This window comes from Heliconius melpomene, chromosome 1 (genome assembly GCF_056956725.1).
Source record: "Heliconius melpomene rosina isolate 202511_hmr_F chromosome 1, ASM5695672v1, whole genome shotgun sequence".
NCBI classification, from domain to species: Eukaryota; Metazoa; Arthropoda; class Insecta; order Lepidoptera; family Nymphalidae; genus Heliconius; species Heliconius melpomene.
The window spans coordinates 16,143,261-16,157,759 of NC_140389.1; the positions used below are offsets into that span (position 1 = coordinate 16,143,261).

The 14,499-nt window shown below is 31.3% G+C and overlaps 4 protein-coding genes across 4 annotated transcripts in view; 3 read left to right on the forward strand and 1 right to left on the reverse strand.

The window, feature by feature from the left end:
• The first annotated feature begins 1,127 nt into the window (after window positions 1-1,127).
• LOC146541756 (uncharacterized) lies at window positions 1,128-2,315 on the forward strand. Its single transcript, XM_085195724.1, has 3 exons — window positions 1,128-1,473; window positions 1,563-1,793; window positions 2,089-2,315. Exons 1-3 carry the CDS (start codon window positions 1,128-1,130, stop codon window positions 2,313-2,315), a joined length of 804 nt encoding a protein of 267 aa, XP_085051850.1.
• Window positions 2,316-2,733: 418 nt separating this feature from the next.
• On the forward strand, window positions 2,734-4,924 carry LOC146541757 (calcium and integrin-binding protein 1-like). The gene is made up of 5 exons (XM_085191906.1): window positions 2,734-2,929; window positions 3,020-3,054; window positions 3,135-3,382; window positions 3,700-3,901; window positions 4,623-4,924. Exons 1-5 carry the CDS (start codon window positions 2,879-2,881, stop codon window positions 4,642-4,644), a joined length of 558 nt encoding a protein of 185 aa, XP_085048032.1. The 5' UTR covers window positions 2,734-2,878; the 3' UTR covers window positions 4,645-4,924.
• Window positions 4,925-5,108: 184 nt separating this feature from the next.
• Window positions 5,109-5,764, reverse strand: LOC146541758 (oligosaccharyltransferase complex subunit ostc-A). Its single transcript, XM_085191918.1, has 2 exons — window positions 5,546-5,764; window positions 5,109-5,473 (listed from the first exon to the last, which is right to left on the reverse strand). Exons 1-2 carry the CDS (start codon window positions 5,682-5,684, stop codon window positions 5,163-5,165), a joined length of 450 nt encoding a protein of 149 aa, XP_085048044.1. The 5' UTR covers window positions 5,685-5,764; the 3' UTR covers window positions 5,109-5,162.
• A 344-nt stretch (window positions 5,765-6,108) lies between these two features.
• LOC146541759 (SUN domain-containing ossification factor) overlaps window positions 6,109-14,499 on the forward strand; it is a 55,817-nt gene continuing 47,426 nt past the window's right edge. The window contains exons 1-2 of the mRNA XM_085191851.1: window positions 6,109-6,427; window positions 6,516-6,755. Coding sequence (XP_085047977.1) covers window positions 6,369-6,427; window positions 6,516-6,755 — 299 coding nt within the window. The 5' untranslated portion in view covers window positions 6,109-6,368. The remainder of the gene's footprint in view (window positions 6,428-6,515; window positions 6,756-14,499) is intronic.

Sequence of the window (14,499 nt, forward strand, 5' to 3'; positions counted from 1 at the left end):
ATTGCCTCTGCTATTTGCCGCTAACTTAAATTTTGCTTAGGGCTTGGTACCGACTTCTAACGTAGCACGTACTAGTATTGTAGTAACATTTAAGGTTCGTACAAGAACACATTTTAGTTCTTCTAGTCGATTCTTTTTAACGTAGTTGGACTATTAGTCCATTGTAATTCCACTTGTCTTTAGTCTTTATAAAATCTAAGTTAAATTTATAAACATTTCGTCTTACCTCATTTACAATACGCCTTGAATAGAAACAACCCATTTTATTTAAAATTAAATTACTTGCTAATTGTGTAAAATTATTTATTAACAATTAAATTCGTGAAATAAAATGACATTTCCAAATAACTGACAACGGTTTGAAAAGAAGCCGTCTAGATTTTTGACGCTTTTCTAAATGGTATCCTTGAAATATAGCCAGTTTTTTTGTATTGTTTACATAATAATGTTTTAAGATTTCGTTTAAAATAAGCTTTAAATAAATTATGGTTAAAAATCAATCAAGTCAATGAATTATCATATTTAAACCTGTGTATCTTATACATAGGCCGATAAGATTTCACCTTCTATATCCAATTTTCATACTAGTATCATAGCTTCTGTTTTTGTCAAATTTTATTACATTTTATTTGTGCTGAATTTCGATTATTCACATTAATATATGAATTTTATATTTCAAAACATGATGAAACTGAAAAAAAAAGTATTAAAAACGTAGTACGTTCAAAGACGCATAAATATATCTGTGATAATACCTACATATGTACATCTGAAAATTATAGTTTCAATAAAAGGCAAATCTCATATCAATTATGTGACTTCGTTACAATTCACAACAAACGAGTGACAGGGAAATTGAGCTTATTTTAATATTCAGTCCGGATGCCATGAATTATGTACGATGTGGCCATCAGTATGACAGGTGAAACTCGCCATTCCGACCGAGATTGGAAACATTATGTTTCCTGCGTATTACTTTTATTTTCTGTGTTGACTTTCTACCTGTAACTCTGTAACCTTTGAATATATAGAAAATAAATCGTAAAATAACTTTTACTATTAGTGTTAGAATCAGGTGACTAGTACGCTCATTTTAAAAAACATTCAAATATACCTATTGCTTAAAAATGATGTTCAATACAATCATATTCTTAATGCTCGTGGCACAGATATCAGCTTACATGAAATGTACTACTAAAAGTACATATACTATGCCTAAATATCATTTAATTAAAAAATGTCACCGATTCAAGCTAGGTATTGCTGCCAGAGCAAATTTTACTTCGCTTATCAGCTGTAAGAGGTTTGGTATCGAGAAAAAAGCTCTGGCTTTAAATTTTAGCCCACATAATGATAGAGGTAGTAACTTAGAATATACTTGTGAACTTCTGAAATGTGCTGAAGCAAAAGGAGGACTGTCTCTAAGTAATGACTCAAGATACGATCATTATAGTTTATATGCTAATCCTTTACGTAAGTGCTATTTCAAATAGAAATAAATTTAACTGACGCCTTAATTTATTGAAACGCAAATATACATAAAAAATAATAATATTTTTTAGCCAATATCAACTCTACTTGCGTGCCAGCAACTGGCATGTTCATGATTTTACCAAAACTATTGAACTATACGGCATCTCAAGCACAATGCAAGAATGTAAGTGCAGTACTGGCTGACGTCTCCGATGAACAGCGCACAGATGCGCTGGCGCAGGCGCTGGTTACTGCAAGTGTAGAAGCAGCGTACGTTGGGATGAGGAGGAATAATGATAAAAGCTTTTTAATTGATAATGGTATGTATAAAAAGTAAAGACAGTAGATTTATATAAAATGATGTATTCCCCTAACCTGAGAAGATCGATTAAATTATTCACACGTTTTCCGCATATGTTATTTTCATTATTTCATATAAAATGCCTAAAAATACAATACAAAAAAAAAAGGATAAATAATGAGGGATACAATATTCCTCTAGCACGTGTTGGCTTGTTTTTCTTGATTATAATGATGTTACATACATGTAACTGTTACATATGTATATGTTTGTGTGTTTTTATGTCTGGTATTGTATGAGCATTTATATTGTAGAAAATAGCTTGGACTGCGTAACATATCGTGCTTGGGCTCCAGGGCACCCACAGAGAAATGTCAACATGTCCTGTGTAATACTTACAAAACATCGCACTTGGAAAACAGTGGCATGTACAAATAAATATCAACCGCTTTGTGAATTATTACCAGGAGGACCGTATAAGAAAAAATCTTTGTTTTCTTTAAAAAGGCAAAATGGTATTTTATTTTCTGTTTTATTATAACTTTAAAATCGTAGCGAAGTAATAAGTACTTTAACATGTTATAAAATGAAGAAGTGTGTCTCCTTCATCTCATCTTCATCTTTTTTTCACTAAAGTACTTAAAGAATGTAAAAATTATATCTATTAACTAAATCTAGTTACGTAGCAATTTTATTTAAATTTATAACTCTATAATATTTGGCTTTCAGGAACGGGAAATCAAACAAAGGAATGAATAACTCAGCTATTGCCTTACCATTTTTTGTTTGTTATGTTGTTACATATTATTGCTAAAAAATAAAAAAAATGTATTTTATTATAAAAATGTATTATTTATAAAGTTAAATGGATCATTCATACTTAGAATGTATGGTGACATTCCAAAAAGTATTGTGTGTTAAAAAAATGTTACATTATGCCTATGTTACATTGACACATTCACATTGACATTTGACAGTTTTGGGCAGATGCCTGTACTGTTGGGTCTCTGTGATTTGTTTCTTGCTGTTATTGTGTTATTTGTTTACGAATATTAAAACGTTATACCTAATTGAACATTTTCGAATATATTTGTCACATTTAATATGGGCCAGGGTAAAAGTCAATTTACCGAGGAAGAGCTTCAAGATTATGAGGTAGATTCGTATATTTTTTTTCAAATTCGCTTTCTTGTGTTGTATATTCATCTAAATTATAAAATATTTAATTTTTTTATCTCGTTTCAGGATTTAACATATTTCACAAAAAAAGAAGTATTATAGTAAGTATTCATTACTTTGTGTATGTAGTACCAATATTAGTGATATTTTCATCTTACGTTACTTTATTGTTTCTTTTTAGTGCACATCAAAAATTCAAAGCTCTGGCCCCAGAGAAAGTAGGACATAATAAGAATGCCAAGTTACCCATGGCTAAAATTTTGCAATATCCTGAACTCAGAGTAAACCCTTTTAGGGATAGAATCTGCAAAGTTTTCAGTTCAAGCAATGACGGCGATTGCACATTTGAAGATTTTCTCGATATGATGTCAGTGTTCAGTGAAAGCGCACCAAAAGCAGTAAAAGCCGAACATGCGTTTAGAATATTTGGTATGTTCTAATATACAAGTAATTTGCTTTATGGAAATCTAACTACGTTGTAGGCATTGTTTAGCTCCTATATACATATATATATATATATAGGATCATCACGAATCCATCATCAATTCTCCATTCAAGAGAATGATTATATGTAAAGTTATTTTCTATGCCTCTATCTTGTAATAAAACAAAATGCTAAGTCCTGCCGATTTAAAAATTAAGCAGGAAATCTTAACACATTGTAAAACAATAAAATATTTTTTCAAAAAATTACACCAAAATTTTAGTAAATATTAAAAGAACAACCTAATATTATATCTTTCTAGATTTCGACGGAGATGATATGATTGGAGTATCTGATTTACGAGAAGTCATTGAGCGTCTATGTGGCCTTGAGTTGAAGCTAAGTGATTCAGAAATTCAGCAACTGGTCCAAAATGTGTTAGAAGAAGCAGATCTTGATGATGATGGTGCTCTGTCATTTGCAGAATTTGAACATATCATTGATAAAAGCTCAGATTTTTGCCAGTAAGTTAAACACAATTAATAATTTCTTAGAATATAACAGCTTAGAGTGTAAATGTCATGTACTTGCAAATTTTTATACCACTAGAAAGTTTAAAAAAGAAAAATTACGTAGTAGCAAATACAAATCAATTTTCGAAATTGTAAAACTTATAAAAAAAATACTTGTAAGTTTCTTGTCTCCTGAGAATTTTCTTAATAAGTTCTGTTGGTAGGCTGACACTCTAGGCATATAAATTTTACATGCATTATGTCATAAGTAACCATGAGGCTTATTTGTTATAGAGTCAATCAGATCTTCTTTAAATTAGGAAGTCTGACTCACCACACTATATGCCTAAAATATGACAATGTTTTTTATTTTCACACTATATACCGCACATATCATGGTAGGCAGAAGAAACCTGGTAAATTGGTTCAGTAACTACCTTCTCATTAAAATGCTTCTTTTCCTCACTTTCTGCTGAATTCTGAAAGCATTGTATGTTGAGTGGATGAACTCAAAGCTGTGCTTTGCCGAAGAAATCCATGTATCCTTCAGGTATTCCCTTAAGTGGAATTGAACCCACAACCATCATATATAGTTTAGACACTGTCCCTTTTCACTAAGACAGCCTCTTCTGACATTATAATAAGGACTAACATTTCAGTTATCTGTCAAATGATGTCTTTTAGGCTTAGAAATGTTTAATTTATGGAATTATTTACTGTAATTGTTTTTCAGTTCATTCAGAATAAGACTGTGAAGAAACATGAAACTCAACTTTGATATTATTGTATTTGAAGATTAAGTACTAGTTCAATCTCAATTTTTATTAAATAAATGTTATTTTGACTTATATGGTCTTCCTTAGTTAAATTATTTTATGTAGAAAAATGTTTACAAGTTTGAATTCTCAATATTTGTGTTGTGATGTATTAAAATTTTATTTATAGTGAAAATTGTACTTGATTAAAACTGCCAAATATTTAATAGGATATATTTTAATTTATAAGAACTTATGAAATAAATAAATATATATAAAAGAGAAGTTTTATTTTAAGTGTAAGTAAATAATATTAGTTTTTAATTACAATTTTATTTGTAACAAATTATAAAAAATAGAAAGCCTTCATGTAAAATTATAAGTCTATTTGTGACTTAAAAAATTAAATTAACTTGGATAACCTTATATAGAAAATGTTCTTAGTTTTAGGTAAAAAGAAAATCTAATCAGTGTAAAAATATAATTCAAACTTATACATAATTACAATCAGATATTAATTAATTTTGTAAATATCCTGGCAACTTCATTCTCATAAAAATCCAAGTTGTGAAAAATGAGACTAGAATGCACAAAAATGCTACAGATATCAGTAAAATTCTGTTTAGTTTCGGCGTTGAAGGGTTATGAGTTCTATCTAATATGATAAATCCGAGCCCTCCGAGGGAAAATAGGAAGCTTGAAGCGAGACCCTCCATAATGTATTGTCCATTTACTCTGTTCGGCATGAACGCCACCGGCCTGCTATGTCCGTGTTCATCAGTCGTAGATCCAACGCTCGGCGGCTCAACTATCACATCGTATATAATGCCTAGAAATAACCACAAAATTACTTATTGGAATCTATCTTGATGTTTCAAGAACTAAATTGAAACCGACTAACCTCCTGTCACTAAGAAATATGAAAATAACACCAAAGAAAACGTTGTCATAGCAGAAGGAGGCTGTAACCATGATGGTTTCTTTATTTTAATATTTGGCAATTCAAGCACATTAAAGGGAATCGCATATAGTGCCTCCATTATTATTTCAAATAAGTAAACGTAAAGCTAATCGGATGTTGATGTGGATGCCGCAAACGATCAGTAACGAAATAAAATAAGCGCCCTCTGGACCTATAAATTATAACTGTCATATTTTTCTTTGAAAATGTTTTATTAAAATGTTCTTGATATATAATCAATAATGTTAATCTATCAAAACAAAATATTCTTTCGTAACAATTAAATAAACAATTTTTTTCTTAAAAAGAGACTTAAAACTACTAATTAAATCATCTGCTTCACTGACATCTGCTTGTAAAGGAACGTGTAGTGTAAGGCGGTTTGAAAAATAACCAATGATAAAAAAGGCTTTGTGTTAAATGTTTTATTACGATTGGCGGGTGTTATATAATCGATTATGTTTGTTAATTTCACCCAATGGCGTCGCCCCAGACATCGATCATTCAACCGTAGCGCACTTGGAATTTGTTAACTGTCAAATTAAATGAAAATGTTCGTGGACTCTATTCATGTCTCCAATTTTAATGTCCGGGATTTACAGCTGTTATTTTTTTTTATATAACAAATTATGAATTACATGTGTTCGTAGTGCGCGGTTTAAGTTATTTGTGAAATTTTAATATCCATTCGGAAAGCGCTGTGAATATGTTTTAATTTTACGCACAAAATGTACTATACTGTGGATATTTCACTAATATTACGATGAAGGGTGGGCTGTGTGTAATTTACACGTCTTTGCTGACTATATCAGTGCTTTCTAGGTATGTTGTCGATCATATTCTATTTAAACCACATATTAAAAATTTATTATTCGATTTTTTTTTAATTCCTCTGTGTTTCGTTTTTCAGTTGTGCTCTCTTCATATTGGTGGTCTCTGAAGTTCTTCAAACTGAAGATGGGAACAACAACGTCGATCTCTCTGGCCTCCACAATGTTTCTCACAAATCTCCAGATATTGAGAAAGAACCATCAATGGACACTGGTGTTCAAGATGCTCAAGAATTACCCGAAGAGACGAAAAGTGAAGAAATCGATAACCAGATGACATTCCCTGAAGCTTTGTCTTTGAACACAGTGACTACTGATGGGTGAGTAGCTTTATAGCTTTCAGTTTCCATCTCATACCAGCATAGGCAGATTAAACATAATATTAAGATACTTTGTTTCTCTTTCTGCTCAATTTTCTAAACATTACATGATGAGTGGTGGAACTGGTTGTTGTGTTACCAGAGCAAGGAAATGAAAATAATTTAATCCTCTACTATGAATCAAACTCATGACCATTGTATGCTAAAGACTGCACTGCTCCGCCACTTCTGCCTTAAATAAGTGAATGAATTCATTTATATTTTATCTAGACAGTGAAAGTTGTCTTTCTAATGTGTATAATTTCTTATTAAATCATTACTACATGTACTGTTATTAAACATGCATGTCTATTGTCTATTATAATTTACATTTGTTCAATTTATTCCAACATTGAATGTAGATTTATTGATCTCTAGCACTTGTTCATTTAAATAGTATAATTAGTCTATAGTAAATGAAAGAAAGTTTATTTAAATAAACAACATGCAGTTTTATAATTATACATCTGTTTTTATTTATAATTATTTTATTGTTTAATAAATGGATATAAAAGGCTTAAATTCTGTAGATATAAGAGTAAAGGTCAAAGTAGGATAACAGTGTTATCAATTTTTCCTATATTATTCCATATAACAAAACTATCATTAATATAAAGTATATATCTATCATTAATATATAGTATATAGTTTAGTAACTAGAACAAATTTTAATTTGACTTACATTAATCCAATTAATTACGTTAGTCTTTATCCTAATTACTTTTTTTATGGCTTCCTTCAAAAACAAAAGTAAATAAAAAATAAATATGACAAAAGTGAATACTTACATGAACTTTTCAAAGAACTATCTCCAACTGTTTTATCTCTAAATAATACATCCCTTAAAAAACCAGGAATAATTAATTTTCACCTTTCACTTTCACCTGTTTATTTATAACTTTGTTAGTCAGAAAGATTAAACGAAGAGAAGAAAAATATTAAACATTTAAAATAAATATTTTATCCATCTGATATAAAAAGTTTGCATGCAATACCTATAAATGGAAGAAAAATGGACTTGCAATGAATTTATAAGTACTAGTTAATTAATTATGCCATTGTGATGCAGTGGGACAGCATATGACTGAGTGATAATTGTTGGTTCAAACCACACTGGGAGAAATGACTTAGTTTAATTTCTGGTTAGACCACTCAACATGAAGTCTTTTGAAATTGACAGAAAATAGGGAATGGTGTGGTGTAACACCAAGTCCTCTACACCTACCCAGTCTTATGCAGGGTAAAACATTAATATAGGTAGATTGAAATTTTTTATAGTCACTTAAATTGAAAGATTCTTAGAAATAATTATAAAAAACGTACTTTTAAAATATGAGTATAAAAATTGAGATACAAAATAAGATTATATTTATGTCACATATCTAAACAACAATATAATGTTATACTATATTTTTTATCGCAGAAACTGTGTCAGTGACGGATACCCCGTTATTTACGCCATGGCTCTACACGACACGCCATCGACATGTTAAATCCGGCCGTGTTAACCTTTAACTATGGACGTGATTTTTTTATAACACAAATATGGACGTCGGGTCTGTCAGACCAGTGTATTTATTGGTCATATTCCGTCTGTTTTTTAAAGGAAGAAGACAATTTTATGTTTTAGTTTACATGAATAGCCTCAAATCAAGCAAAATCAATATAAATAAAATCGCTTTTTATTAAAGTTTACGCATCACAACGATTTAAGTAACTTAAAGTCACAATTTCAGTCTTTGGCCACATGGGATGACTTTTAAGAAAATAATACTATAAAAAAAGACAGATAATAAAATAAATATTTTTTTAACAAAATATAAAGTCTAACAAATAAAAAAAATAAAAAAATTACATCTTATGTTATAAAATAAAAATTTTGACAACACCTCAAGATAAGGTATTATTGAATATCGATACACAATGGCTTTCAACATTGTTGGCTAACAGGACGATTGCAGTCAACATAAGTATGTGTTGTCTTTTTATATATCTTATGGGGGCAAAGTATACATGTTTTTCAAGAACCCAAAACTATTTTTTTAGCTTCATGTTCAATAAATGATAGATCAGATCGCGAAACGCGAGTCAAAGTCATTCTCAATTTTTAGAGTAGTTTAGTATACGAAACGCGTCTTTTTATTTGATAAAGTGTTATTTTCTTTATAAAATGTCGTCGTCCAATTCTTTTGATTGATGTTGATTATAAAGTACCGATATATTTGTCCCTGACGTGCTTGGTCGATCATTTTTTTCCATTTTATCATAAAAACTAAAAAAATTGAATCTTTTTTTAGGTAAATAATATTTATATTACTAAAATATATGACAAACAATGCAAAATAATATATGATATATAACAATAAAAACATTTGAATACAAATAATACAATTAAAATATTAAAGTATATTTTGTAATATTATAAAAATATATGGTGTTTTCAAATCATTATGTATGGGAAACATGGACGTCGGGTCTGACAGACCCAGGCCCCGTTTAGAAAGTTAAATACTCACGTGTTTTGGACCCAGAGACACAACCACTGCTATCTACATTCATTTTGGCATTAATACGAAAGGTACTGAGCGACTCAGTGGCGGAGGTCACCGAGAAGTGGCCGATTTGTAGAATTCGTAGACCTAGATGGGTCTGTGAGACCCGACGTCCATACTTAAAGGTTAAAGATGACAAATAATATGTCTTAACCGTGTCTACAATATTATATTGACAGTGTTATATTTACGACAAGGTCATTTTTAATATAAAGATTAGAGATTATTATATTACGATGCTATTTTCATAGAATATTTTTGTTCTAAAAAAAATAAAATTATTTAAAAGATATTATGTATTTGTTACTTTATTTCTTAACAAGAAGTTTATGTATTACCGCAATTTTTGCGCCTTAATAGATAAAGTGCGTAATTGAGTTCCGCCACTCAACACGCAATACTCGAATTGTAGAGGAAATAAATCGGCATTAGGTCTCTTTGCTATATGTTCGATACAGCCTGGTCCTAGTCAGGTAACTTTGTGTTTTGTTTAACGAAGGAAACGAAAAGATTTTTAAATATATTTCCATCAATCAAGATCGAATCTGAAACTACCGCTTGCGCTGACGGTAACCTTCCAACTGCGGTGCTAGTGTCAGTTGTTTTTATTAACGTAAAATTCTTGGTTTTTCTCATGAGAGTTTTATAACAAATGTTTCATGGTGCAATGCAAATAAAATGAAACGTTTACAATATTACAATAACAACAATTGTTTCATCAGACTTGTATTTAAAAGTCAATTAGTTTCAGTTGTATAAACATCAGCACAGACTGTGCAAAAACAAAACGGAATTTTATATTATACCTAATGAATCCTTGAAAACTTAGTTTTAAGTTAGTTTGTTCGATACATTGCGTGTTGAGGGGCTGAACTCAACGGCGAGCATGTTACCTGAACGAGGAATGAAATGGGAATCGAACTCACAACCATCACAGTTACAGTCAGACGAAGTGCCGTTGCGCTCTGAACGAGAAGAGAACAGTCTCTAGTCTAAGTGCGGCTGTAATTATACAGAAAAATTTCATTTGCTAAGTAAAAAAAAAATAAAACAATTTCACGCTGTATCCCGCACACCGCAGAGTACGCAGAGGGCCTAGTGTGATCTAGTGTTACGACACTACGTTCCCTGTGCCCGTGCCGCAACGACTGCACTGGACATATACCTACAACTAAATACAATCGATTCTACATGTCAAACTGACAAAAAGTGAGTGGCCTTTAAAAGTAAAACGCTAATAGTGAATAGAAATCGAAAGCATGTCTAAATATAACGACGACGAATAACCCGTTGTTTATAATTTGAACACTAGCACTAGCACAGTGCCTTTAATTCTGTAGGCACTGTGTGTTTACGTTCAATGCTTTTATCACTTCCGTTTAATCTAAATTATAGTAGATTAACGATTTTGTTCTAATTTTTTTTTTGGTTCCTATGGTTCTGTAGGTGGAACTAGTCGTGGCTTTTCGGTTGAAAGACGGTTGAGACCATCGTGGCGCAGTGGGGCAGTATCTAAATGTAAACGCAATGGTAGTGGACTCGATCTCAACTCGGGGGAGTGATTATATTTGAATTATTTTTATGGAACTCTCGTAAACAAAGGGCGGCGTTCAATTCTGGCACTTCCCTTTTGTTTCTTATTGCACACAATTATAAAAGAGTAAAACACGTTAAAAAGATTTTTCTACGATCTTTTATTAAAAGTTATAAGTTCACATTCATTCTTACAATCTACCCAAGGGTTATTTCATATATCAGCATGTTCCGTCTGCCCTGTCCTGCGTAGTGCAGTCGTTTCTAATATAAAGATTTTTTTTGTGTTTTTTGTATTACAGATATTTGTCAAAAAAGTTTTATTATCAATTATTGCCGTTTTATGCAAAGCAAATCGCAATTATATTTTGACATATTTGCATACTTTTAATAATATTGCTGCATATTTAATTTTATGCTAAAAATATAACTCAAGTTGCCAAAGAAGTTGTTCCTCCAATTTATTCTTTATAAATCGTAATCTCGCAAAAATCTTGCAAAAAATTGAGATCATCTATTGCACAGTCTTAAGTAACGTTAAATTTAAGTTGTAAAAGGAATTGAAAATGATTACATTTACAATTCACTTTCAACGGAAATTTTGGTTATAATTTAGAATATGACGTTTTTATATGCATAGTTGTATTTGACTTCGTTCAATGTTGAATATATATTTATTTAAATTGTTATACCTAGTTTGTTTTTGTAGACATACTGTGAATGCATCAGGAATGTAGGTTTTTTATAATATAGTTTATAGGTAATTATTTTAGCTACATTTAAATTTATTCTGAAGTCTGTTTATCGTCTTCTGTTTATACAAACAGTCGTGGCGCAGGTTGGACAAGTGTGTGACAGTAAACGCAATAGTTATGGGTTCCATTATCACACGAGGAAAATTCAATATTTAAAATTTTCTTTTCTGGTAACGAAAGAGGCAAAGCGCTGCGTTGAGTTCCGCCACTCAGTACGCAATACCTCCAGAATTCGGCGGAAAGTGGAAAACGGAGTGCCCTAACACTAATTTCTTAAATTTACTCTGTCTATAATAATTTATACGAACTTTTGTTTTATAAAGTCAAACCAACTACACAACTGCTAACGTGCTATAGAAGCATTTCAATGTTAAAAAGTATACTTATGTCGGCCGTGAAAAGTAAAATTGTTTTCCACTCTAGTAAGTAAATGTATGTGTTAATGTTCATTTTATATAAGATATTATAGTGTAGATTGTTTTGATAACAATTTAAACTGTGTTTATAGAAATATTATTTTGAAAATATGTTTTTTTTTTTGATGAGGCATTGCTTGTTGATTTGTTAGTGGCGGAACACAAAAGCGTGCTTTGCCACAGACATTTTCCTGATTTTTTAGTAGAATAGGAGCAAATGAAATAACTAACAATAAGATTTATTTCTATCTGAGGCCGTAAAGACGATGCTCTCGCCGGAAAGATGAGTAAGCGCGGCACTACCGTCATACTACACGCATGTTTTCCTCTGCGTGTCCTGTCCTATAAGCGATCTCACTTGAGGCAAAAAAATTAAAGTAATTTTATTTGATTATATCGATAGAATCACTAGTCAAGAAAACAAAACTAAATTTATAAACACCTTCTTTCCTTTTATTAAGGACTTCCAGTGATATTTATGAATTGATAGGCACAATGATTACAGTGTGACAAAGACGACATTATAATTTAAAGTGGGTCATTGTTAACTAGGTTATTAATGATAGGCCACTGTGCGCAGTGGACCTCGTCTAAGTTATGACTGTAAACTCCATTGTCGTGGATTCGAAATCCGCTATGGAAAAATTATTATTTCCATTGACAAAGTGCAGCGTTGACTTCCGCCACTCAACAGGCAATGTTTCATATGTACGACGATTATACTTTTTTATGACAAATGTGAATGTTTGGCGTAGAAAGCCAATTGAATTACATACTTTACATATTGTAGATGACATTGACACAGTAAAAATATAAGTGATAATTTTAGAGGAACACTTGTATCCCGTTTACTGACTACAGTGGGCGTGGCTGTAGTGACGTACGTGATACTACGTGATAAAAATATACAGTGAAATATTTTTGTTGGAGTTATTTTAGAGATGCTATCGAGAAATAGTTTGTTGACATTTGGGATTATATGTGGTGGTCGGGGGTTCGATTCTCACTCGATATATGATTAATTTTAAATAGGCGGATTGTCAACCACTTTTCTATATAGAACTAGTGTAAAGGTCGATTGAATATATAAAAAATATATATTTATTATTTCAGTAGGTAAAGTCAAGGAAATATTCAAAAACTATAATATGTTCTGTGAAGTGCGACGTTTTTGTTTGCCACTTATAGAGGCATATCCTCCACAAAATTAATAAAAACGTATAACACAATTTACTACATTTATTTTAGGTATCGCCTTCTTCATTTGTAATTTGAGCTAATTCACGCTAGCTGGCCACTTCAATGTCATTTAGGTAGCTAGACATGGGCGTTACGTAGCGTCACTAGTTTCAGAAACTGCTTACAAGCCAAATCACGGCATAACTAGTTTCGGGCTGTCGTCGAAACTAGTGATTGTGATGATTCGGAGCTACGCGGTGATTCGAAACTACATACATGTTGCGTTGTGGTTATGTGTCTGTACACATAGCCATTATTTCACATACGTAGTTTCATGAGAGTAAGCAGTAAGCACTAATCAAGTTACATCGACACTAGCACAGTTGTATCTCGCTCTATTATAGTACGTACCGCAACAAAAAAAGAGACGAGAATAGGCGAATTTGATTGAAAAGCTACAAACATCGTACTTTTTTGTATTATACACCCAATGAAACGAAAAAGCGATTCTAAACTGTAAATGCAGAAGTTAAACTATATTATTTATAGTTTTATGAAAATTCCAAGAAAAAACCATATTATTTTTATTAGCTACATTGACACTTATGTAGTTGCATGTTGCTCTTTAGTACGTTCCGCAAGAAAAAAAGAGACGACAGTAGTTTAATATGTATGCATTAATGCAATTTGATCGATTATTATTTTATATCGATAATTAAAAAATAAATTCTGCCTCGACACCAGAGCGTAGAAATGAAAATATAAAATAAATAAATATTTAATTTCCTCGATTCGATTCGTAAATAAATATTTAATTTCCTCGATTGGGGCTCGAACCCGCAACCGTCGCGTTACAGCCACGCCCTTGTGCCGCTGCGCCACGACGGTGGATTTTAACCAATTCCGAGTTTTTTTTTGTTTAGCGTGACGTAGCTTTCTTAATGTTTATTATTTATTAAAAGAGGTTCGGTTACAATGGCTTGCGAAGTTCACTTCACACTTGTATATCTTAAGCACATTGGGATTTTTTATGCGATCTACTAAGACTTTTAAGAATTCCGAGAAACGAGGTTCGCTACAAAAAATTGAGGCCTAAACCCATCACTTAATAGAACTTTGAATGTTGATAATAAATTAGCGCAAAAATCTGAATTTGATGTTTTTAATGATTCCTTACGTTTGTATAAAGCTCAACAGAAAAAATATTTTATACACGTAATAAAGAATCCATAACTGAGCTTACAATTTGTATAAATTTTTTTAAGATCTT

Excerpts from the sequence above, each read along its gene's own strand:
- LOC146541756 (XM_085195724.1), top strand. The coding sequence starts at position 1,128 with ATGATGTTCAATACAATCATATTCTTAATGCTCGTGGCACAGATATCA. Across the intron at positions 1,474-1,562 it reads TTTATATGCTAATCCTTTAC|CCAATATCAACTCTACTTGC; the intron begins GTAAGTGCTATT and ends AATATTTTTTAG. Across the intron at positions 1,794-2,088 it reads AAGCTTTTTAATTGATAATG|AAAATAGCTTGGACTGCGTA; the intron begins GTATGTATAAAA and ends TTTATATTGTAG.
- LOC146541757 (XM_085191906.1), top strand. The coding sequence starts at position 2,879 with ATGGGCCAGGGTAAAAGTCAATTTACCGAGGAAGAGCTTCAAGATTAT. Across the intron at positions 3,055-3,134 it reads ACAAAAAAAGAAGTATTATA|TGCACATCAAAAATTCAAAG; the intron begins GTAAGTATTCAT and ends GTTTCTTTTTAG. Across the intron at positions 3,902-4,622 it reads AAAAGCTCAGATTTTTGCCA|TTCATTCAGAATAAGACTGT; the intron begins GTAAGTTAAACA and ends ATTGTTTTTCAG.
- LOC146541758 (XM_085191918.1), bottom strand. The coding sequence starts at position 5,684 with ATGGAGGCACTATATGCGATTCCCTTTAATGTGCTTGAATTGCCAAAT. Across the intron at positions 5,474-5,545 it reads ATATTTCTTAGTGACAGGAG|GCATTATATACGATGTGATA; the intron begins GTTAGTCGGTTT and ends GGTTATTTCTAG.